Source organism: Balaenoptera physalus, assembly GCF_965194825.1.
Source record: "Balaenoptera physalus genome assembly, chromosome: 13".
In the NCBI taxonomy this organism is placed as follows: domain Eukaryota; kingdom Metazoa; phylum Chordata; class Mammalia; order Artiodactyla; family Balaenopteridae; genus Balaenoptera; species Balaenoptera physalus.
Genome location: NC_138892.1, coordinates 31,170,792 through 31,195,246, shown reverse-complemented (window position 1 = coordinate 31,195,246; position 24,455 = coordinate 31,170,792). Strand labels below are relative to the sequence as shown.

The window sequence follows — 24,455 nt, the reverse complement described above, 5'->3', positions numbered from 1 at the left end:
CAAAGTGAAGGTGACACATTATCCTGGAGTGGAACCAGAAATAGAAGAAAAAAAAATCAGGGGGGTGGGATGCAGTATGTATTAGAATAATAAGTGAAATTTGAATGGTGTGAATGGATTACATGGTAGTACTGTATAAATGTCAACTTCCTGCCCTTGATGGCTGAATTGTGGTTATAATGTGGGAGAATGTCCTTGTCTTTTAGTAAGTTCACATTGACACTTCCAGTGAAACTGGGGCATCACGTCTGCAACTTTCAATTATTTCAGGAAAATAGCTAGCTAGCTAGCTAGCTAGACAGATAGATAAAGATAGATACATAGATAGAAAATAATAAAAAGTATCAAAATGTTAGGAATTAGGGACTTTGGGTAAAAGGTATATGGCAGTTCTTTTCATTATTCTTTCAACTTTTCTGTGTCTAAAATTATTTCCAAATAAAAAGTAAAAAAAAAAAAGAGAAAGAGAGAGAAACATTAAAGAGTATCTTAAAGCAAGAGACATTAGGTTACTTACCATTTCTCTTAAAGTGAGAAGGTTCAATATTGCCATAAAACAAATATCTGTACCCATATCTGTTCTTATATAAGATATAGATAGACATCTATCTTTCTATTTATATCTATCTTACATATGTACATGTATATAATTTGGGACCCTGCAGGCCTGCTGAATTAGAATATGGGTAGGAGGTGGGGGGTTGGTCCTAGAAAGCCCAGAGGTGACGATGGTACACAGCCAGCATGGCACGTCACCCTCTAAGCAAGTCCTCTCGGTTCCAGGAGCTCTTGGGTGGGTCTGGGAAGGAAGTAGCGGTCCTGCTTCTTGTCCTGGCTTCTCTCTCTTACATTCCAAGTCCAGTACCTACTGTCTTCTCTCTTTTGCTACTTCCTAGAGTGTAAATACCTGACAATGACTCAGCAAAGCTTCCCAAACTGTGTTTCTCGAAACGCTAATGTGTTCTCAGAAAACAAATGAAAACAGAAACAAATAATCCATTTGGTTCTGAGTTGAATATGATTAATGTAATAGTTCCTTCCTGGACATTTATAAAAATACATTTGTTTATAAATGGCTTACAAGTGGCTGCATTTTGTGTAATTCAATATTTTGCAAACGTTTTTGGCCACGGAACACTTTCCCCCCCACTTAACACCTATCACATAGCAGCCAGTGACACTTGTGTTTCTCCAGGTGCTTAGTCTCTAAGGCTGTGTGAACCGTTTAGGATGCTGATGGGAAAGGCGTGAAGGTAGTCAGCCTCAGGCACGGCTCCCTCAGGGCCTGGCTCAGGCCATTTGCTGTTATCCTCATGAATCTGCCTCCTTGTGTGTGTCAGCTTATGTGCAGAGTGACTTCCCTCAAGAGATTTCAAGATGCTGTAAGCAGCAACTGGGTCTAATACTTCTGCCTTCACAGACAGGCAAAGAACATATTGTGCCCATCCTGCTCAGACGACCCTTGAGCCAATCACCAGATCCAGGGAAATGGGATTGGCCTGTTCGCATGGACCAGCCAGGGCTCATCCATCCATACATGCTGGCTATGCAATGGTGAGGGGGTGGGATGGATGCTGGGGCCCGGGGTACCAGAACGTCCTCCACAATGTGGAATTTAAGTAAGCAGAGAACTGGGGTCTTGCAATTGGCTCAGGTAAGCCTCTCCCCACCCAAGTGTCCCCAGACAAACACCAGCTCCTCGGGCAGTTCTATACCCGGTTAGCCTGTCCTGGGGTGAGGAAGGGGCCCCCTGAGAGTAGAGGGCAGGGGCAAGGCTGACCCAGTGGCTGCTCACTGAGGAAAGGATAAGCATGCCAGTGAATTGAGTTGCCTTTTCCAGGCTTTTCTTTTCTTCTTCTGTTTGCATGCTTTCCCATGATTGGATTTTTCTTTTTCTTTAGCCCCACCTGGCAAGCCCTGGTCTCTAGGAGCCCGGCTACATTCAGGACACTTTTGAAAAGAATACTGAACACAGTTTGCTTGCCAGTTCCCCCACTGGAGGCTGAATTCCAAAGGTTATTTTCTTTAAACCTTAATCTCAACCTTTTGCCTCGTAATTTTGAAGTAAAATCCATCTTGAGACCGGTCCTCACAAAGTGCTAAGAACTGAACAACGTGTCATTATTACACTTGCAGTAATTCCCAAACAGCATCAGTGACTTCAAATATTTGTACCTTTGCGTGGGTCAGCCAAGGAGACTCCCATGCTAGGTTAACGTTGAAGCTTTAGTTTGATCTAACGCAAACAATGAACAGAAATCAACACAGATCAGATTTTCCCTCCTTTCCTGTGAAATAGTTAATGTTAATGCCACAAGTGCAGTGATTTCAGAGGACTACAGCTGGCTTTGAAGATGGGCCATCACTCATTCATCACCCAGGTAGATGAGAGATGGATTCGAGGCCTCAGCTACTTACTGTAGGAAGCCTCAGAAAGTGCCCGGGCCTGTCCCGGAGCAGGTGTCCGATTAGATGTTCTCTCTCCTTCCTTCCATTCCTTCCCTGCTTCTTTTCCTTCCCCCAAACACTGCCCCAGAGGAAAAGACCCAAGAAATTACCGAACGTTAATGTAACAAGTTACTCCTACAGCTACTCTCCAGTTGCCATTCCTGAAATTATCTGTCCCTTGTTTTTAGGTTACTGCCTAATTCATTTGATAAATTACTATGTGATGAGGTGTGTTATCACACACACACACTTTTTTATTGAAGTAGAGTTAATTTACAATGCTGTGTTAGTTCCTGGTTTAGAGCAAAGTGATTCAGTTATGCATCTATATGCACATACCTTTTCACATTCTTTTCCATTATGGTTTATTACAAGCTATTGAATATAGTTCCCTTGTAGTTTATTTTATATATAGTAGTCTGTATCTGATAATCCCAAACTCCTAATTTATCCCTCTGCCCCGCTTTCCCCTTTGGTAACCATAAGTCTGTTCTCTATGTCTGTGAGTCTGCTTCTGTTTCTTAAATAAGTTGATTTGTATCTTATTTTAGATTCCACATATAAGTGACATCATATGATATTTGTCTTTCTCTGTCTGACTTACTTCGCTTAGTATGATAATCTCTGGGTCCATCCATGTTGCTGCAAATGGCATTATTTCATTCTTTTTGATGGCTGAGTAATATTCCATTCAGACACATTTTTAATGTGAGAACTTCAATGCCTCAATTCAAAACAGTGACAAGAGCTGAGAAACTTAAGCCTCCTCCTCACCATCAAGCACTTGCTACTCTTTTAAATCAACCCTAGTGATGAATTGGGTTTAAATTTTTTTAGGGTCCCTTTGGGATACAAATAACCCCTTAAAGCCTACTGCTTGTCAAATATCTGCCGCAGAGAAGATTCAGCGCCTAACTATTGTAAGAGTTTCTTGAGGCTCAAAACTCCTCAAGGCCATCTTAGACGTGTGAATCTCCTCCAGTCCCAGAATGACTTCTACATTGACCAGTTTAGGAGATGTAACCACAGGATCATAGACTCTCAGGGTTGGAGCTGGTCTTGAATGTTCCATCATCTATTCTAAGCTACAATTTCCTTGCCAAGTGGTAAGCTAACCTCCCATAAGCTAGCCTCTGCCTGACAGGGTCATCGAGATTCTCGCCTTCTTTATTTTCACGTATATCCTTCTAAAACTTCTTGCATTACCTGAAACAAATCAAATGGATGTCTAATCCTTGAACCCATAAGAATTTAACTAGGCATTCTCACGTTTTCCAAGTCTTCTCCAGGCTAACCATCTGCAAACGTTTAAACCCTCCTTCTGAAATGGCTTCCAGTTGCTGCAGCTTCTCTGCCCTCCCCTCCCTCCCCCATCCTCTCTCTAAAGTTCTTGGTCCCACCTCCTCACCCCCAATAACCAGCATCACAAATGAAGCACATCAAATGGCAGCCCATCCTAAGCATGTGCTCTGTATCTCTGGCATAAGCAGAAGGCTTTTATGAAATCAAATCAATATACATTTTTTCCATTTTTTTGAATGATCATAGTAAAGATTTCCCTACCTAATCAGTCCCATGGCTCCCAAGGATTGTTAGAACCAAACTCGTGAAAAATGAACTAAAATGGATGATCATCTGTATGCTCTTGAGGGGAACATGATGAGGAGTCTTCTGTTGATCTCCTGACCACTCCTCTCCATTGGGCAAGTTAATCAAAAGTATTGGCTCTTAGTTCAACTTACTTAGCTAGTATTTGGAAAATACGTATCTGAAAGAAAATGTAAATGTTCTTATGTATATTCATTTTTTGGCTACAAGTAATAGAAAACCTAATAATTTCATAAACCTTAGGATACCACTGAATGCAGGTACCTAAAACTGGGTGCATGAAAAGGTCTATGCTTTTGCTTTTGTTTTCCACTCAAGGTTAGAATCTGTAATTCTGCCTCCAGAATTCTGCTTGGCATTTTCACATAACTGTGTTCAAGACTGAAAGTTCTGAAAATGTGGAGCCACCAGCAGACTTCGCCTCCTGTCTCATTAGTCAGGGTGGAGGCACCAGGCCAATCTCAGCTACAGGGAAGCAAGGAAGTGCGTTTCTGGCAAAGGGAGGTGGGATGGTCATGACCAGGCAAAGCGTCTGCTTCAGTGTGTTTAGAATGTGTAAAAATAGAGTTTTATTTTATTATAAAAGTTAATGCATAATTATTAAGAAAGTGAGAAAAAAAATTCCCCAATGCCGCTACCCAAAGTCTTTTCTCAATGTACTATTTTAACACCATTCTAATCATATTGTACAGTGTGAGTGTTTTTTTTTTCACTTAACATTATTTTAAAGCTCTATGGTTTTTGAAATATAGTTATTTTGAAATAAAATAGAAACCAAAGGAGGCAGCATAGAACAGTGGAAAGAGGGCTGGCTCTGGTGTGAAGAGACCATGCGTGTGGCCCGGGTCCTGGCACTAATCCATCAGTGTATTTCCATTTCCTCAAAATAGAGAAATGTTCTACCATTAAGGACATCTACCATGTCCTTAGTTCTACCATTTCTGAGTCTTCAGGATCATGAGAACTGTATCTCTGAGACACATAAGCCATGCTGTTCAGATACTGATTCAACACAGCATGTCAGGACCGCAAGGACAAACAGACAAGTGAACTGGAGGTTACCACCATGTGAAAGTGATGCATGATATGTAATAATATAAAATATAATACGTAATATGCACTATATGACATTACCAGTTCTTCCTATTTTTCAGTGGAAGCCAGAAATCTGGATTTTCATGTGAAATTGTTTCCTTTTTAAACATGGGCACCTAGTTTGAAAAACAAAATACTCTGGAGGCCAAACAAAACATGTCTGTTGATTGCCTGTCGGCAACTCTGGCTAAACCAGCAGCCAACTTGATCAACACTAGTTGATACTAACTAGTTAGTGTTGATACTAACACTAACTAGTTTAACACTAGTTAAAAAGATGTACAGATGGGGGGTAAGAAGAGCTGCTAATAAGACGTTTTGGCTACACAGCAACTGGATTATTACAATCCGTCTAAAACTTCAAATGCTTATATTGATGGTGAATAAATATAATCTAGGATTTCATCATCTCTAGTTTTTTACATTGACAATATAACTACTTCCCATTGCTGATTCTGAAACACCCTTGGGTATGAACTGAGCTTTGATGTGCTCTCTTGTGTGCTATATTGGAAACAACTAAGTCAGGACCCTGCTAGGAAGTCTCCTTTCATATGTGTTTTTCATGATCATGATTTTTATGGTTCAAAATCAAGTCCTGTGTCTTTTGCCTCAATCATTCAGTTTAAGGACAAAATGAAAAAGGAAATGATGAAAGTCTTAGACAGGTGTTCCCTTGAGTTAAGAACTGCCACCTCAAGCAGTTTGCTCTCTTCTCACCCTGAATGTTGCATCTTTAATCTCTCCTTTTCAGAGAGAGAATGATCAACGTCACCAGTCACTGCAGGCCTTTGCACCCAGTAATTCTATCACTCTCTGAGAGCAGTGCAGAAAGAGGATCTAATAACTTTGAACTTTTTATGTGATTTTTTACCGTCGACACAGTTGTTAATTAGAGTTCTAAAAAAGCAACAGCTCCCTACAAGAACATCAGGTTTTTAAATGATTCATCTTCTCACAGACCTTGATATTCAATCCAGGTGCAGGAATAAACAGTATAGCCCTTGGGTTCTATCCTCCGGGCTTGGAAATGCTTCAGTGAAATTCTATAGCGAAAGGCCCCTGTGCTTCCCCTGACTTTCTCTTTGTTCTACTAACTTTTTATCTCTGAAAAGCAAAGGGATTTCCTTTGGGGATTAAGCAGAGGAAACAACCTAAGGCAGCGATAGTGTTTCATTAGAATTATGAGATGCAAAATTATCCTGAAGTCAACTCAACAAGAAGTTCTTTGCCCCAGTCTTGGAAGGGTCCCCCTGTATATCCAGCAGAGAGCATCACAAGCCCTTGCCCCACTGAGGCTTCTCATCCTCTGTTCTCCTGGCGCCACGAATATCTTGGACAAACAGTGGTGGGTTTTGAGTGAGGTGGAGAGGTGTCTCATCTGAATGTGATACATGACATTTTTTTTTCCTTTTTCTTTTTAAAACTTTTTACATGTATTATTTTGCTAACATGAAATCATTCTGAAATAAATACTTAAAAACGGATAGGTGCCATTCTCATCCTGCCACGTCCTGGTTTTGAGTCACTGAAAGCAACAGAGGTCGAAGAACAAGACAGATGATTAATTTTCTTAATGATAGATCTTAGAAGCTTCTGTTCAAAGAATGAGATGCAAGTGAAGAGTTTCCTGTTCACAGAAGACCAATGTGCTACTCTACAAACTGCTCCTAGCCACACTTCTTATTCCAAACCGGGAGTCTGCAGAAGGATTAGCGTATGACGGTAAAAGAAAAGGATTTGTGTCAAAGCAGCTACACTAATGCCAGCCTGACGTATCCATCTTCTGTCAACACAAAGCTGGATAAAAAGTACATACTTAGCTGCTATTCGAGAGTCACTAAAAATTCTTGAAATAAACAACAACATAAATCACTATTAGATTTCTCAAATATTCACATTCTGATTTATGGCTGACATTTACTTTAAAAATGTTCGATGGTAACCTGAATGGCCAAATTTTAAGTTAACTGTGTTTTTATTAATTACTTTTGAAGTAAAACAAGCTTTTTTTTAATCCTTTTGGTTAATGATTAACTTTAAAATTTTTGAAGCGCCAGCTATTTTTAACATTTCCTTATATAACTTTGTTGTATTTTCCTTTCACTTATTATGATTGCTCTTTACATTTTTAGGGACATCCTTGGTTCATACTTTTATTGTTTTGGCTGTATCCCATCTAATTTGACATATTGCATTTCTATTTGTATTTAAAAATACTCTTCATTACATTTTGGGGTTTCTTCTCTGGTCCAAATATTATTTAGTGGAGTTTAAGTTTCCCTTTTCATATTTTCTGTGTGATTATTTTATTTTGTTATGTCTAATTTTAAGATTTACTCTCGATATATGGAATGTAGAGTTGTGACTTTATTATGTAGTGCAGAACATGGTCAACTTTTGTCTAAAATACACTTGAGCAAAAAAGCAAACTTGCTTATATTTCCACGTAGTTTTTTGCACAGATGTTAAATCTGCCTTATTAATTTTGTATCACTTTGTGTCATGTGGATGAACTAAATTCTACTTCTGAACTGTTGATATTTCTAATTACATTTTGTATTTTATTTCTGTCAATTATTTCTATTCATGTACTTTATAAATTTAGAAGTTTAAGATGATTGAGTTACGGCTCCTACTGCTTTTGTTGTGAAATCTACCTTATTATGAGAAGAATCTCAAATCAGAGTCTTTATTTTTACTAGAAACATGCTTGAGATTTGACCCAAAAGAAAATGCAACTGACGGACTTTGCAAACAAAAAAGTAGTTATACACACCCTCTCCACCCCCATTAACCTCTGCCTCTTGGCAAGCCATTGACCTATTTTCCTAGTAAGCCCAGGCTACCATTGTGTTATCAGGCTGAGTCACAGTTAGGGCTTATGGAGAACAACCTGGAAATTACACCGTGTTCCTAGATTCAATGTACATTCATAAATCCTCTGGTTCATGAAGTCTAAGATCTTGTGACTTGCTAAGGCAGAATGTTGTATCAGCCATCAGGGAAAATGAAGCATATAGTGTATTGATATAATTCCACTTAAATATCTACTATAGACCCATCTGTTTTTATCATTAAAATTGCTCATGAGTTGAGCATAATTATTGGTCAGTAACCTCCAAATATTTGGATTTTTTTTCCTCAACAGCCAAATATTTCTACCCACGAACAGACGGTTTATCTTCCAATCCTCTCGTACGGTCAGGCCAGTCAAGATGGCTGTTTCCTTGCTCTTTGTACATCCCCTCTTCGATCAGTCCCTGCCTCACCTACATCCCACGCACGTGAATGTGCTTTCCCCTGCCCCAGCTAGTGCTTGTCCTAATCCTTAGGCCAGCACAGCTCCACTTGCTAGTTTATTAAAGGGAAACATCTACCCTCATGATGGTCATTAACCAGAGGGTCTGTGAGGGATGTGGCTCAGCTGCTGGTTTCCCCGGTAACTGATAAGCCAATCCGATGATAGCTCCCCCTATAAATGGTAGCCTCTTCCCCTGGGTAGCGAAGATTGTTGTCATGTCCTGCCTGCGGCCGCACAGGGTGGGAATGTTGCTCCAGGACCTTTTGCTTTCGCGAGTAAGATCCCCTGTCCAATAACCCATGGATGTCTCTGTGACTGTCTCTGGGCTTTTTCTTCAGTCTCCGGGCTGGGCAAGTACAGGGCTTGCAGGCCTGTGGGGTTCAGCCGAACAAGTGACAAGCCACAGGAGGCCGGGGAAACTCCCGTGAGCCCATGATGTCAGGAAATAAGGACGGGGAATGGAAAGCTGTGACGGTACTCCCGGGGTGGCCGTCCACTGGCATCTGAGGCCTGAAAGTTGAGGGGGTAACCTCGGGCTGTCTGTCCACTAGCACGTGAGGCCCTGTGGCAGCTGACTACCCTGCGAGCTGTCTTTCTTTTCCATTATATTGACATACACCGCTAACCTCAGTCTCTTTCCAGTTTACAGTAGCACAGCTGAGCTCCCGGTTCATTGCGTGAGGATGGCTGGTGAATACGGACAAAAACGCAAGGACCTGGATTATCTACAAAATACAGGCATACCCACACCCACCATGCCTAAACAATTACAGATGCGGGCTTTAGGAATATTAACTCAGGGACAGGCTTGTGAATTGGATGTTGCCAGTTACCCAGAAGGGTTTGGTTGGGGCCTGAGGCAACAGCAAAATAATGAGTACCCTTGGGCTTCTGGTCCCAGCTATGGAAGGGGGGAGAGCAACGATATAGCGTGATGGAACAGATAGAACAGCAGCTGTGTGCCATCTACAATGCCTTACACCAGGTGGAAGACATCCCAAAAGCCCTACCAGAGTCCCCAAGCAACACAGGACAACCACTTCACCGGCCGTGAAGTTCAGGGATGGGCCAACAAAAATAACATACACTGGCTTTTCCTCCTGCCCTACAAACCCTACTGCTGCTGGGCTAACTGAAAGGATGAGTGGGTGACTTAAACAATTGAAATGGAAACCTGCTTTCTCCACATGTGGACCCAGGAGGCTACCTCAAGCCCTACAAACTATAACTGAACATCCCAGGAGCGGTCGTCCCAGTGCCTATGCTGTGTTAACCCAGAGGCCACTAGTCAACACAACCCAATTTCAACTGTTGACCACTGAACAATTGTCACCAACTACCAGTCAGGACAATAAGTCGCTTTTGCCCTCGTCACAGGGTCTACCCCCAGGGGAACACCTTATAAAATGGGACTGGCAGGTAAATCCCCGATGCTTTGGGCTTGCTGCCCTGTGAGGGATAGGATTAGAAAGGGGCCTACAGATTTCACCTGTCTTCTACCCAGCCCCACCTAAGACCACTAAGGTAATTAATCCAGGCCCCCTACTGGCGGAAGGCACCATCATATTAACCTTGGATTCTGTTGTTACACCGCCTCTCCAGTACTGGGCACCGGCTATGGGGACTGAGGGTAGACAGGCGGGATGGTACTGCAGGCCAGGAGGAAAACCACAGGCAGGGGTGGTATTATCTCAGAATGCTGTTACTGCTTGTATTTTGCCTAGTGGTCGTGATCTTCCCTGTACTGTGCCTGTTAAACATTTGACATTTGTTCCCTAGCCTGAGCAGAGGGAATCAGCTTGTGGACCAGGTGACAACAGTGGCTTCACTGAGAAATGAGTTTGATTGCTGGGTCTACGGCGAGGCGTCATTGTCATCCTCTGGACTTCCATGAAAGGAAGCGTCTGGCTCCAAAGTCTGCCCACCTCTTAGACTCTTGATAGTCTAGCTGCTGCTGTCTATATTGCATTTGTGGTATTTGGTTGAAGGGCACCTCTACATACTTGATCCCAGGGATATCAAGGATGAGGGGCAGATCAAGATTATAAGGAGTGTGTGGTCAGGTGCCTCAAGATGGCTGTTCTCTTGCTCTCTGTACACCCCCTGCTCGACCGATCCCTGCCTCACCTCCAACGCCTCACGTGAAGGTGCACGGCCCCCATTCATCACTTGCAGGCCCCTCTGATCATGTGTGCACCCCCTCTTGATCAAGTGTGCACCCCCTTTTAATCACATGAATACCCCCTGGTTGGGGGTCCTTTGCAGGAAAAAGGCTAATTTCTCAGCCTTCTGTTAAATATTTTGGGGTTTTGAACTCAAGGACAGAGAGCTGCTCCCTCATGGGAGGGGAGCTCTTGCCAGAGCTGTGGTTCCCACCAAGACCACTGCCCAGGTGCCTGAGAATGGCCGGCTGGGTTCTGCCACATCTGGATCCCCCACTTTGGACTCATAGCAAAACCTGTTGAATGAAGCTTCTAAAGGGGAGATTGTGAGTCTCTAGACTGAAATCTTGGAAGATAAACATCCAGAAGACCAGCTCCATCCCTGCTGGACAGGACCTTCTAAGAAATGTGACTGGAAATGGAAACCATGCTGCAGAAGAAAAACCCTGACCAAGATCATGCAAACCTGGGCTGGTTCCGGACCCTGACTCAGACTTCTTGCAGAGGGCAGGTGAACCCTGCTGGATATTAAGTTGCTTTTCAGAAGCTGTGAGAAAGGAATCAAGGTGAGTGGGTTTGCTGCAATGGTGGCTTTGGTCAAGTCAAACTCTTCAGAAGGCCATTTCCATCACTTGCTGGGGTGGAAGAAGTATCTGTTCTTTAGTCAGCCCTGTGTTTCTAACCTCCCTGGCCTGGAAAAGAAAACTCGGTGACTAGGATTTCTCCTACTTGGGCAAAAGTAGGGAATCTCTCTAGCATTGGATCTGTCCTCCAAAACCTCTTTCTGGACCAGATCATGCTGACCCCTTGGTTGTGCTGGTCAAATTTTCAACCATCCCCCACTTTGCTGACTTCAGGTGGCACCTATCAATTAGGCTGATCACCTGTCCCCTGTCCTACCCTGGCCTAAACCGAACCTTTGCTCTCTGCCTGTCATGGGATCCTCAGATTTAATAAGAAACCAACAAACCCTGGCATCTACAACTGTCAAGGTTTGACTTGGTCCAGATATTGGAGGAACCATACTATTCCCAGCCTATGTCCCTTCCATATTTCATATTGAAGTGTTTCAGCCAAAAGGATAATGATGGAGGCACTAGAACATGTAAACAGGTGAGACACAATCTCCGCTGGACACTGTCCTAGATAAAGCCCCTAAAAATCCTAAGTGTTCATCATGGCTGGCATTCTGTGAGCCCCCTGAGGGTACATCTTATAGATTCAGTTACCGATCTTGGGCCTACGGCTGCTCTGACACCTGGCACATAGGTGGGATTTGTTTCTTGGCGTCCAAAGGTGAACTTGGAACCAGATACCAGAAAATACTCTCAAAGGAGTGCTAACCAGTTTCATTCCTCAAGCCCTTGTCGGGTCTGTACCCCTTATAGGCAGGAAGTACCCAGAGCTGACCACGCCCCTTTCCCTCCAGATGGAGGAATGATCCAAAGATGGGGGGACTGAAGCCTGAACCGGAGGGTTAAACCCATTCCACCTGCCCTCAACTAATCAAAGTCGTGAAGACTTCATGTTCTCCAATGAGTACGGAGCCTAATCAGTGAGCTGTTTGCCTGAGTTACTTTCCAGGAACTTGGAGTCTCAGCTGTGTCTAGTTAGGGCTGAGCGTGAGACTGGATAGGACCACAGACCCCTCCACTGGGCCTGCGCGCGTGGCCGCGGGACCCTTGTGTACGTGCGCGGGCCTAGAGCCTAGTTACGCCTGCGCAGAAGGACCGTACCCGCACGTTTTCCCAATCGCCTGTGCGCGCCCTGCCCGCGCTGCCCACGCCTCAGCCCGCCCCGCAGCTTCACCCTGATCCGTCAGTCTCCAGCCCGGGCTTTCTCGGAGGCGGACGTCAGGCCTGTCCTCCCGGCTCCTCGCCTGACTGCCTCGTGAAGAAACCCTCTCGTCGCTTCCACCGTCTGCATCTGGGCTTCCTGTGCGTCCGGCAAAACGAACTTGGTTTGGTGACCAATTCGGAAGCCAGCGGGAGGGAGTCCAGAGGGACCTTTGCCGGAGGGTCGTGGCCCCCGGGGGCACTGAGAGCCTGCGTGTGAACACCAGTGGCGTCGGGTCCCTTGGTTCCAGCACCAGCCCCGGATTCCTCCAGGCGCTGCCGACCACCTGAGCTTGGTTTGGTTTTGCAGCGGAGAAGCGGTTTGGGTAGGAAGCCGCCTTTGGGTGAGTAACCTGGTTATGGAAACGCACCTGGCTCTAAATTGTTCCGCTGTCCTGAGTAGGTCGTGGTTGGAGGCCCCGCTGGCGGGGTTTTGGAAACAATAGGAAAGGTCTCAGCTGCTGAGGTCCTCCATGCCTGGAGGAGAGGCTGGTCTCTGCTTTTTGGTCTTGTTTGTTCTGGTCTCACGTGTCCAGGACCCTCTATATCTGATTGGCTTGTTAAGGATTGGATATTGGAGACTGAGCTTCTTGGTGACCACAGCAAGGACCCTTAGATTCCTTTACTGCGACCATCTGGAAGCAAAGCCCCTTCAGAATGGGAGATGTTAATTCAACAACTTGCCATTGCCTCTAGGCTGCATTCTCCAAAATTGGGTACTTTGAGTTATGAATCCAGGTTGGAGACACTGTTTTAATTCTTGTTATAAAATGACAGGTTTTGGAATGAGCTAGATGCATTCATGAATGGTAACGTGTTCTATTGGGTTCAAATTTCCCACTCCAGAATTCAGTTAGGTGACACCACCCACGTGTGTCACAGAGACGCATGCAATGGGAGAATAATTTATCTGAGTATGAGATGGAGACATCCTGGATTCTTATAGGCACGTTTAGAACAAATGCACATCATTTCTAAGAAGTCTTCTCTTCGACCATGGCTGCCTTCCCCTATAGATCCCCTTCTAGGGTCCTGACCCAGAATGCAGAGAGGCCGGGTCCCCCTGTGTGTTCCCTTCACCATAAACCATGAACATGCACATTTGTTTTGTCTTGGTGTCCCTGACAACACAACCCTTTACTCTCCAGGGGTTGGCCTGGTAAACGTACCAAAGGCATCCAGCACGTGGGTGGTCTTGCTTTTAGCATTCTGGCTGACTGTGTATTTTACCAGGAAATCATGTGTTGAGTGAATAATGATGAGGTCAAGTTTGCCTGCCTCTGTGAGAGTGAAAAGATAGAACATGTATCACTTGAGTGGGTTTATTCCACTTTGGCTTTTCCCCTGTTTAACATGTTCTCGGCATCTGTGCATTTCAGTCTCATCTCTCTCTCCCCCTTTTTCCTCCGTCCTCATCTCACTCCCAGAAGTCTTAGAATCAGTTATGACAGCTACACAGTAGGGACGGTTTCTGTTCAGGCGCTTCTTTAAGCATCAAGAGCCTTATGTTTATATGTTTCCATTATAGTATATGATGGTATTTTCAGTATTTTCTGCATTTTAAAAAATTTGTAACAGAATTGTAAACAACTGAGGGACCACTTAGGATACTGCTTAAGTAAATGTGAGTACACGGCGTGCAACTCTTCACAAAGCATTCTTCTGGACACTGTAGGTTATCATTGCTTTTCGTTCTTTTTTAAAATTTTTATTTTATTTCTTTTTTGAAGTGTAGTATATGCAATACTCTAAATCCTTTGTTGTAATTTCAATAGTCTTCACAGCCTCTTCAACAGGACTGGATTCCATCTCAAGAAATCACATTTTTTTAAATTTATTTTTTAATTGACGTGTAGTTGATTTACAGTGTTGTGTTAATTTCTGCTGTACAGCAAAGTGCTTCAGTTATACATATATATTCTTTTTCATATTCTTTTCCATTATACTTTATTAGAAAATATTGCATTTTGTTCTCATCACAATCCAGACAATACAATTAATGTACATAAGATTCCGCAGTATTGACAGATCCTTCTCCTGAGAGTCATCGTAGTTTTGTGTCCTTCTCTTGCTCTCCTCTCTGACCTTTTCGGAGGACACAGATAAAGAACAGAACATCACGATTACGTTTTCACCTGCTTGTGAAACCCATCCCTTGCCTTCTTACTACCCCAAACTTCAAGATGTTCATTCCGCTTGCTTCCTTCTAGGTTTCTTTTCCTTTGCTTTGGTGGCGGGGGCGGGGGGAACCTTAGACTGTTTTCTTCAACATACCCTTTTACCTTTCTATCTGTGCAGTTGCCCACTGTAGGGAAGAGGAGATGAATGTCTGTCAGATGATGATCCAACATTCCTCGCTCACTCTCACCGTCCTGAGCTGACCGATAATCACCAGGAGATACTTTTCATCATCCTCACCTAGGCACTCAATCTGTCCTGCTTAGTGCATTTTCCAGATATCTTGTCTTACGATCCTAACTCCACACAAGTGGAGTTTGCCCCAGGGCATCTCCATCTACAGTAAATTTATCATCTCAGCTGATAATGATTCAGATAATGTCTGCGGGTCCATGAACACAGACTACTCTGCATTTATGTATAACTTCTTAAATCAGAGATTTCTAGTTTTCCAGATGTAGATCTTATAAATATTTTATTAGATTTATGCCTAAATATTTAAATTGATTTGGTGATAATGTAATTTTTTTCTATTTCAAATTCAAATTGTTCATTGCTGGCATCTAGGTAAGCTATTTATTTTTGGCATATTGATTTTACATCCTGCAACCTGGCTATTGTCATTTATTATAGAAATATTTTATCAACTTTTTAGGATTTTCTACATAAACAATTATGTCACCTGCACATAAAGACAGTTTTATTTTTCTTTTCAAATTCTAAACATTTCATCTCCTTTATTTTATTGTCCTAGGTAAGTTTCTAGCACGTTGTTGAATAGGACGTCCTTGTCTTGTTCCTTATCTTAGGCTAAAATCATGCACTTTCTTAGTATTAAATATGATATTAGGTTTAGCCCTTTTTTTAAAAAAATTATTTATTTATTTCCTTATGGCTGTGTTGGGTCTTCGTTTCTGTGCGAGGGCTTTCTCTAGCCGCGGCAAGTGGGGGCCACTCTTCATCGCGGTGCGCGGGCCTCTCATTATCGCGGCCTCTCTTGTTGCGGAGCACAGGCTCCAGACGCGCAGGCTCAGCAATTGTGGCTCACGGGCCTAGTTGCTCCGCGGCATGTGGGATCTTCCCAGACCAGGGCTCGAACCCGTGTCCCCTGCATTGGCAGGCAGATTCTCAACCACTGCGCCACCAGGGGAGCCCTAGCCTTTTTATAGATATTTACTATCAAGCTGAAAATTCTCCCTCTATTAATAGTTTACTGTGATATTTTTCATGAATTTTTACTTTTTTCCAAGTGCTATTTTCTGCATCAGTGATAGGATTATATAATTTTCTTCTGCAGCCTGCTGATGTGATGGGTTACTTTGATTGAATTTTGGATGTTAACCACTCTTACATACCTGTAATACATCCCCTTTGGTCATGATGTATAAATCTATCTATACAGATGTATACATACACACATATATAATTTTTGTAAGTATTATGCTGAGGGTATTTGCATATACAGTTATAAGAAATATTGATCTGTAGGGTTTTTTCTTATAATTTCTTTATCTAATTTTTGTATTAGAGTAAACCCAGACATATAGAGTGAGTTAGGAAGTGATTCCTCTGCTTCTCTTTTATGGAAAAGCTTACAGATCTTTGGCATTTTTATTCATTAAATGTTTAGTAGAATTTGCCAGTGAACTTATTGAGGCATGGTGCTTTCTTTTATTCTGAAAATTTATTAATTATTAATTTGATTTCTTTAATAGTGATAGGCCCATTCAGATTTTATATTTCATCTTGTAAAAGTTTTGGTAGTTTGTGTCTTTCATGAAATTGGTCCAGTTCATCTAAGTTACCAAATCTGTGAGCATAGGAGTGTTTGTAGTATTTCTTAACACAGATTGTATTATTATTAATATTGTTCTTATCATTACTCTTGGTTTTGCCTTCCAGCATGCTTTGTAATTTTGTTGTTGTTGTTGAAAGCCCCATATTTTGTATCAGGTAATAGGAAGTAAAACCAAAAAGACTTTTGTGTGAGGGCTTATGACAATCTGGCTGGTAGTTGTGCTATAATTAATATTTGTGGGTTTCAAATTCCACTCAGGTCGTTTGACTTTGAGCTTCCTTAGTTACTCCTCCTCAAAGAGAAACTGCATCTTGAAATTCTTTCTGTGGGATCCACTGTTTTTATATCCGACTCTACTGTTGTGATGCTGAGGTATGGGGAAGGGAATGCATTTTATAATATTATGACCAAATCAGTATTCATGTGGCTTTGTGTCTTTGGACTGAGACTTTCACAAGTGTTTCTCCAGTCAAATATGAAGCGTGGAATATGAAGATGGCCTTCCTTCAGCTGGGTTAAGACTCTGGCAAAATACTTTTTTCCTGGAGTGTAAGCTTTTATCATGGAAAACGCAGTGGCCATATTTCATGATAGTTTCTCTTCCTCACTCTTGAGAGAGCCACAGTGGGAAGTTTCTTGGTTTTCACTGTGAAAACCCGGTAGGGTTCCTGGAGACACAACCTATGGAGATGTGTGGACACCTGACTTTAGTTACCAGGATGTTTTCATTCTCAAAGTCCACACTCCACCTCCAAGAATTTGACAAAATTACCATTTAATCTGAGCTACCCTGTGATGGCTCCAGAAGCTTTTGCTTCAGGTTGGCAAGTCTCATCTGTGACTCTGTATACATCTGTCCCTCCAGAATTTGATGAATCTGTTTGCCCTTAGACCTCAGTTCCCTAATGTGTCCAAGAAAAGCTGATCTTTTTCATTTTGTTCATTTTCTTCTTCTAGGGACCTGAGTGATGACTTATAAACTTTACATGTGTAGCTGATATGAAAAGTCCCAGAAGTTTGTTTGATATGTCTTCCAAAATAAATGTACTTCCCTCAGATTTAACAATGTTAAAATATAGTTTCCCTCTAACATACTTAGGAATTACACCTCTAAAAGAGTGCATTTATCATGGTATCCATCCAGAAGACCCAGATTTAAATTTAATAAAATTTTAACAACAAGGACCTATTTTGATATTCACTATACCAGTAGCATTTATTGAATGGCACCACCTAACACCATACTCATATGATATTCCTGATTTTTCTGCCCTCAAAAATTGACTGTTCTTTCAAATCATTATCTTGAACTATCCTTTCAGTAACTTTTTCAGATTACATAATACTTGGGAGGGAGTTCTGTACATAATGTAGCCAGTTTGCTCTAGAATTTACACATGCGTTTAAAGGTGGTCCAAATTAATAGTTAAAATAGATGGGGCTACTTGAGGTGAAATATAAGAACAAATGTCTGAGGAGAAAAGACAGTACATTTGGCAAGTGTTATAATAGTATGAGGCAGGTACTCCCTTAATCAATGACATAAACAATGTGTTGAACTATTTGACAGGCCGTAGTGCCATTTATAGATGTAGAGATGATGAACACAGTCTTGAGAGACAAGGAAAAGATGTTCAAAACAAAACAATGTTACAAGCCGACATTTTAAGTGCAAGATTGCTAGGCAATGGGGTACACACGTGTGCTAAGTCAGCTGCTTTAACTTCCACAAATTGCTAGAGCAGGAAATTTAAATCATTTAATGGTATTTCTGGAAAGTTGAAAATTCCCACTTGTGGAGTTTTAAAGAGACTGGCAAGGAGTTAAGCCTTTTATTATTTGTATAGTTCAGAGAAAACTGGTTTTATACAAGAGGGCAGCATGAACAGATGAGCTCTAACAATGCTGTCTCATCTCCAGGTGCAGGATGGAAGGTGGAAATAGGAAGTGCTATCATCAAAATCCAGGGGAAATCTCTGGGAGCAATGCAGACCAGAGACGTTCTCAAAGGTCTTGAAGTCAGAGGTTGTAGGCGTGAAGAAGAAAGCACACAGCCCCATCATCAGAACAAACCTGAAAAGTAATTCCTGCAATTTGGACACTAAAAAACCTCAGGCCATACCGGATCTCCTAGTGAATGACATTAAGACTCATAAGGGCGCTATGCATTGAATCAATTCTTGCACAAAAAGAATGTGGAAAGAGCAGAGAAACCCACCAATACCTTGGGAGTTCAAAGAAAAGTTCCCTCTACTCTGTCTACAGGTCCAGTTTTGCAGAGGGTAGTTCCAAAAGCCAGATAATATCTTTTCCTGGCATATTTGTATACCTTTGTGTTTATTAAATAGTTTCTTGCCCAGTAATTTACCTCCAGGAAATCATTTTATTTACCCTTGGCCAAGAATTGAGCCTAAAGAAAATTCACTCTCAGGAAGAGACAGCAATGGCTGTTTGATGAAAAATTTCCCAGTCAGATGAATATAATTCCCCAAAGTACCACACAATGGCCTCTGCTTTGATGATGCATCATAGTTTGGAATCTTTTTTGAAGGAGGAGTAATTTAATTAATTAATTTTACATTGAGATATAGTTGACTTAGAATGTTGTTTCTGGTGTACAGCAAAGTGATTCAGTTATACATATATATCTCTATATACATATTCTTTTTCAGATTCTTTTCCCTTACAGGTTATTACAAGATACTGAGTATAGTTCCCTGTGCTATATAGTAGGACCTTGTTGTATGTCTATTTTGTATGTAGTAGTGTGTATCTGTTAATCCCAAACTCCTAATTTATCCGTCTCCCACCCCTTTTCCCTCTGGTAACTGTAATTTTGTTTTTTAAGTCTGTGAGTCTCTCTCTGTTTTAAAAATAAATTCATTTGTATTATTTTTTAGATTCCACATGTAAATAATATCATATATATCTTTGTCTGACTTACTTCACTTAGTATGATCATCTCTAGGTCCATCCATATTGCTGCAAATGGCATTATTTCATTCTTTTTCATGGCTGAGTAGTATTCCATTATATATACATACACACACACACACACACACACACACACACACACACCACATCTTCTTTGTCCATTCAGATGTCAATGAACATTTAGGTTGCTTCCATGTCTTGGCTTGAATTCTGACCTTTCTGAAAGTTTTAGCTGAATAGGTTTAGCCTTATTTTCACTCTATAACTGGAGTCTCACTTTTACTCCATAAAAAACCAACAATGATTATTTAATCTGATTGCCTTCTTTTTATCTATTTCTTTTTGCTTTCTAGTTTAGATGACTTTAACGTACTGTGCTATATTTTACCCCTGTGATCTTGTGTTGTTAAATACATGAAATAAAAAATAAAGTCCAGAGCATCTCATCCCCCTCACCTCCATCATTTGTGCAAAACCAGTGTGGAGATACACTCTCATTGTTCCCAAATACAGACTCCATCTACCGTTCTCTTTTTGGGTCCTGTTGAGCAGGTTTCTTCCTGGTACCATGCCTTACAGGCACCCTCACCTAGAATAAACGTGTTACCTTGAGACTTATTTAATAAGGCTTGATTATATCCTAGAGCTCTTACTGGTCTTCTTTTTTCAAACTTGAATGGATTCATGAAAACCCCTACTGTAAATCTCTCAGTTGTCAATTTTTCCCCCAAGTTCTTTTTTTTCTCCTTCTGATATATTACATTCAGGTTCTTCTTTGATGTAGTAATCACCTGACTATGTCTCTTTTATATCAGGAAGCTTTATTGAGAAATAAATTACATGTCATAGAGTGCAGATTTTCACTGTAAAAATCAATCAGTATTACCATGTGTGTACAATGTAGCACACAACCCTTCAGATATATAATACACCATCACCCAGAAAGTTCCCTCATTCCCCTCTTCAGAAGAAATCATTGATCAGATTCCTATAGTTTTGCCTACTCTACATCTTCATAAAACTGGAATGCACAGTATCTACTCCTTTGTCTCATTCTTCATAATTTTAGAATTTTTTATATTGCTGTTTATCAGTAGTTCTTTTCCTTTTTATTATTGAGTCTCACTGTGTGGTTTTTTTTGTTGTTGTTTTTTACTCACCTGTACATAGTTGCCTGGCATATTTCTAGTTTGCAGCTATTATGAATAAATCTGCTATCAATATTCTTGTGTAACGCTTCTTGAAGACATGCATTTTTCTCCTTCCCGGTTACATACATATCTAGGGGAATCGCTGGTTTATTGAAGTTGTATATATTTAACTTTTAAGACACAGGCTGACAGTTTTCCAAAGTGTTTGTACCGTTTTAAACACATCCTCACCAACATTTGGTGTGGCAGTTTCCTTCAAATTTTAGCTGTTTTACTGTGCACTAATGACATCTAATATTGGTTTTATATTGTATTTCCCTAATCCTAATGATGTTGAGGGCATTTTAACATGCTTATCATTCACTTGTTTAGCTCTTTCTGAGAAGAATATTTAATTTTGCAGCAGCATAATTTAATCATTTTCCTTTTATGGTTAGTGCTTACATTTTAAATCATTTTGAATTGATTTGTATGCATCATTGGAGGTGGGGGGTTGAAGTTCATTTTTATACATACGGGAATCGAAGTATTTCACCAACACTCATTGAAAATATTTTCCTTTCCCGCTGAATTTCTTCATCACTTTTGTTTACAAAAAGTCTACATATATGCAAGTCAGTTTCTAGACTGTTTTCTCCCTTTAATCTGTCTCTCTTCTTTGGCTACTATCACATTTTCCCTTATTTTTCCTTTTTTCCCCCGATTTTTTTTTATTGTGGTAAAATACATATAACATAGAAGGTACCGTATATTCATAATGTTGTACAACCATCACCAAGCATCCATCTCCTGAACGCTTTTCCTGCTGTAAAACTGCCCATCTCCTCTTCCTCCAATCCCTGACAACCAACATTTTACTTTCCGAGTTTATGATTTTGACACTTTAAATACCTCATATGAGTGGAATCACACTTTGATATCAGTAGATACAGGACAAATCTTGATATAGTGCAAATCCTCCACTTTTTCTTCTTTTATTACAGGCATTATAATACAGAAGTTATATCATTATATATAATATATGTAACTAATAGTAGATAAATAATATTATGTATTCATGATATAATTAATACTAATTTAATATTTATAATTGGTATCAATATGATTAATTATGTATGATATATATAAACTATATAATTTATGGAACATAATGCCTGGAATAGACAAAAGAGAAGAAAAAAATATATTTGTATTTTTAAGGTACAGGTATCACATCTTTGTCACCCTCATCCTTAAGTAATTCGTCTTTCAATACTATTATGAATGCTATTTTATTTCAGTCAACTGCAGATCTCCAGTCTGTTTCTTCAGCCCAGGGAAACTCATGAAATCTCTGCTCAGCAATTTTAGCTTTCCTGGGATTGTTCTGTGTTAGGATCCTTTGAGTCTCACACTGAATTGATGCAATTAGCAGTCAGGCCAGGATTTTAAGGGAGTTTTTCCTGACTTTTGAGCTCAGCCTTCTGTGGCCCCCTTCACTGCAGATGGTCACCCTTGATTTACAGGGTCACAACTCTGTTGAAGGTCAGCGTCTGATTTCCCAAACCTGGAAAACGGCTGATCTTTCTCCGGGTTACTTCTGCGGTCACACAAGGAGTGCCCTCAGGTGACAGTCAGATATATGCCCATCTTATCCACTTTTCCCTCTCTTTACATAAGGATGTTGACACCTCACATTCTTCTGTTTGGTTACCCACCTTCAGAAATATGTATTTTTTAAAACTTTGATTAATTGTTATTGGCAGAAAGATGAGTCCAATGCAAGCCATTTTCCTATCACCATAAACAGAATTTCTTGCCAATACACTTAGTTTTATACATTTTACACTTAAAGTCATTATACTGAATTTGGAGGAAAGACAAGAACTAGATCAGAAAATGTATAAAATTAATCATCCTCACTGAAAAGTTACCTTTAAATTAATTTGGAAAACATGAAATATTATTTAATTTAGCTCTGGCCATGGCCGCCACAAATGGATATCTAAGTTCACAGCATTTGAAATATTTAATAGATTATAAATGCATTTTGACTGCCTCGTCTTAATTCTTAATATTAGGTTAAATAAAAATCTGACGCAAATACACTTTTATGTAAGCAGCACAGAATGAAGTGACAGAAAGTGTCTGTATCTCCCAATATTTCCCTGTTTCTCATTGCAGTCACCACTCCCGCCCACCCAGCAGCAGGCAAACAAACCCTGATCTAATTTTATCACTCAGTCAGATTTATGTTTCTCTCATTTCATATGAATGGATCGTATATCGTGTTCTCTTTTGTTTCTGGCTTACTTCGTGCAGCATAATGTTTTAGAGATTTTTGAATGTAATCCTGTGGTTCAGGAGCTGTCCTATTATGTTTTGACACCTAAATGACTATTTTTAGAGGAGTTCTAGGTTTACAGAAGAGTTGAGCAGAAAGTAGAGTCCCTGTACACCCCTCTCCTCCTGACAGTTTATCAGCATCTTGCATTAGTGGTGTCTGTTTGATACAGTTGATGAACCCACAGTGATACACCCTTGAAAATCCTCCGTTTACATTAGGATTCACACTTTGTGTTGTACAGTGTTTGGGATGTTGAAAAATGCTTAACATCATTTAGCCAACATTAAAGCACCAAACAGAATAGCTTTACTGTCCCTAAAAATTCCCTGTGCTCCACTTATTCCTTCCTCCCTCCACCTAAGCCCCTGGAAACCCCTGGGGTTTTGTTTTTTTTAATTTTTTTTATTTTTTACTCTCTGTGCTTTTTCCAGAACGTCAGGGTTAGAATCATACGGTGTGTAGCCTTTTCAGATGGGCATCTTTCACTTAGTGATATGCATTTACGTTTCCTCCATATCTTTTTATGACTTGATAGCTCATTTCTTTTTAACACTGAATAATATTCCATTGTCTAGCTGGACCACAGTTTATTAATCAATTCATCTACTGAAGGACATCTTGTTGGCTTCCAAGTTTTGGCAGTTATGAATAAAGACGCGCTATAATCATTCATGTGTGGGTTATTGTGTGGACATACATTTTCAGTTTATTTAGGTAAATACCAAGGATAATTGATTGTTGGACTGCATGGTAATTGTCTGTTTATTTTTGTAAGAAACTGTCAAAGTGTCTTGCAAAGTGGCCGCACCATTCTGCGTTCCTATCGGTGAGTTCCTGTTGCCTCACATCCTTACCAGCATGGGTGTTGTCAGTGTCTGTATTTTAGCCATTCTAATAGGTGTGCAGTGGTCTCTCCTTGTTTTAATTTGCAGTTTCCTAATGACCTATGATGTTGAAGATCCTTTTGTATGCTTATTGAGCCTAAGCATATCTTCTTTGGATATCTTCAGTTGGGTTTTTGTTTTCATATTGCTGGGATTCAATTGTTTTATGTATATTTTAGATTGGATTCCTTTATTAGATAAGCACTTTGAAAATATTTTCTATAGTTTGTGTCTTATTTTTCCATTGTCTTAACTGTGCCTCTTGCAGAGCAGAAGTTAATTTTTAATGAAGTTCAGTGTATCTTTTTTCTTTCATAAATTGGGTTTTTGCTGTAATATCTAAAAATTTACCAGAAACCTAAGATCATCTAGATTTTCTCCTGAATCTTGATAATTCTTCATTTTTTCATTAACTTTAGGAATAATTTCTATTTTTGGCATACACATATTACATATTTTACTAACTGTATCCTAAATATTTCATGTTCCCCACTGCTTTTAAGCATTTCATTTTGTTTTAAAATTCAATTCCAAATGTTTTATAACATATGTAAAAATTAGTTTTGTTTCTTTAACTTGTTCCCTGGAACCTTACTAAACTTACTTGTCTTGTTCCTGTTGTTTATTTTGTAGGTAATTTGGTATATTCTTTATATATTATCATGTTGTGTGTGACCAAGGAAAGTTTTATGTCTTTCTTTTGAACCTGCGTTTCTTTTTTTTTTTTTCCCC

At 40.4% G+C, this 24,455-nt stretch overlaps 2 protein-coding genes and 1 long non-coding RNA gene across 6 annotated transcripts in view; 1 reads left to right on the top strand and 2 right to left on the bottom strand.

The window, feature by feature from the left end:
- Positions 1 to 11,091, top strand: part of LOC309640397 (uncharacterized protein) — a 55,181-nt gene extending 44,090 nt beyond the window's left edge. For all 4 annotated transcript variants that reach the window (XM_082419133.1, XM_082419119.1, XM_082419122.1 and 1 more), the window contains one exon: positions 9,098 to 11,091. In XM_082419133.1, coding sequence (XP_082275259.1) covers positions 9,098 to 9,390 — 293 coding nt within the window. In that variant the 3' untranslated portion in view covers positions 9,391 to 11,091. The remainder of the gene's footprint in view (positions 1 to 9,097) is intronic.
- LOC309640446 overlaps positions 1 to 11,163 on the bottom strand; it is a 37,333-nt gene extending 26,170 nt beyond the window's left edge. Inside the window, exon 1 of the long non-coding RNA XR_014252227.1 lies at positions 11,084 to 11,163. This is a non-coding gene — a long non-coding RNA (uncharacterized lncRNA). The remainder of the gene's footprint in view (positions 1 to 11,083) is intronic.
- A 1,646-nt stretch (positions 11,164 to 12,809) lies between these two features.
- The window catches only part of POC1B (POC1 centriolar protein B), a 145,200-nt gene continuing 133,554 nt past the window's right edge, over positions 12,810 to 24,455 (bottom strand). The window contains exon 11 of the mRNA XM_082419017.1: positions 12,810 to 14,537. Within this exon, the coding sequence (XP_082275143.1) occupies positions 14,403 to 14,537 (135 nt within the window). The 3' untranslated portion in view covers positions 12,810 to 14,402. The remainder of the gene's footprint in view (positions 14,538 to 24,455) is intronic.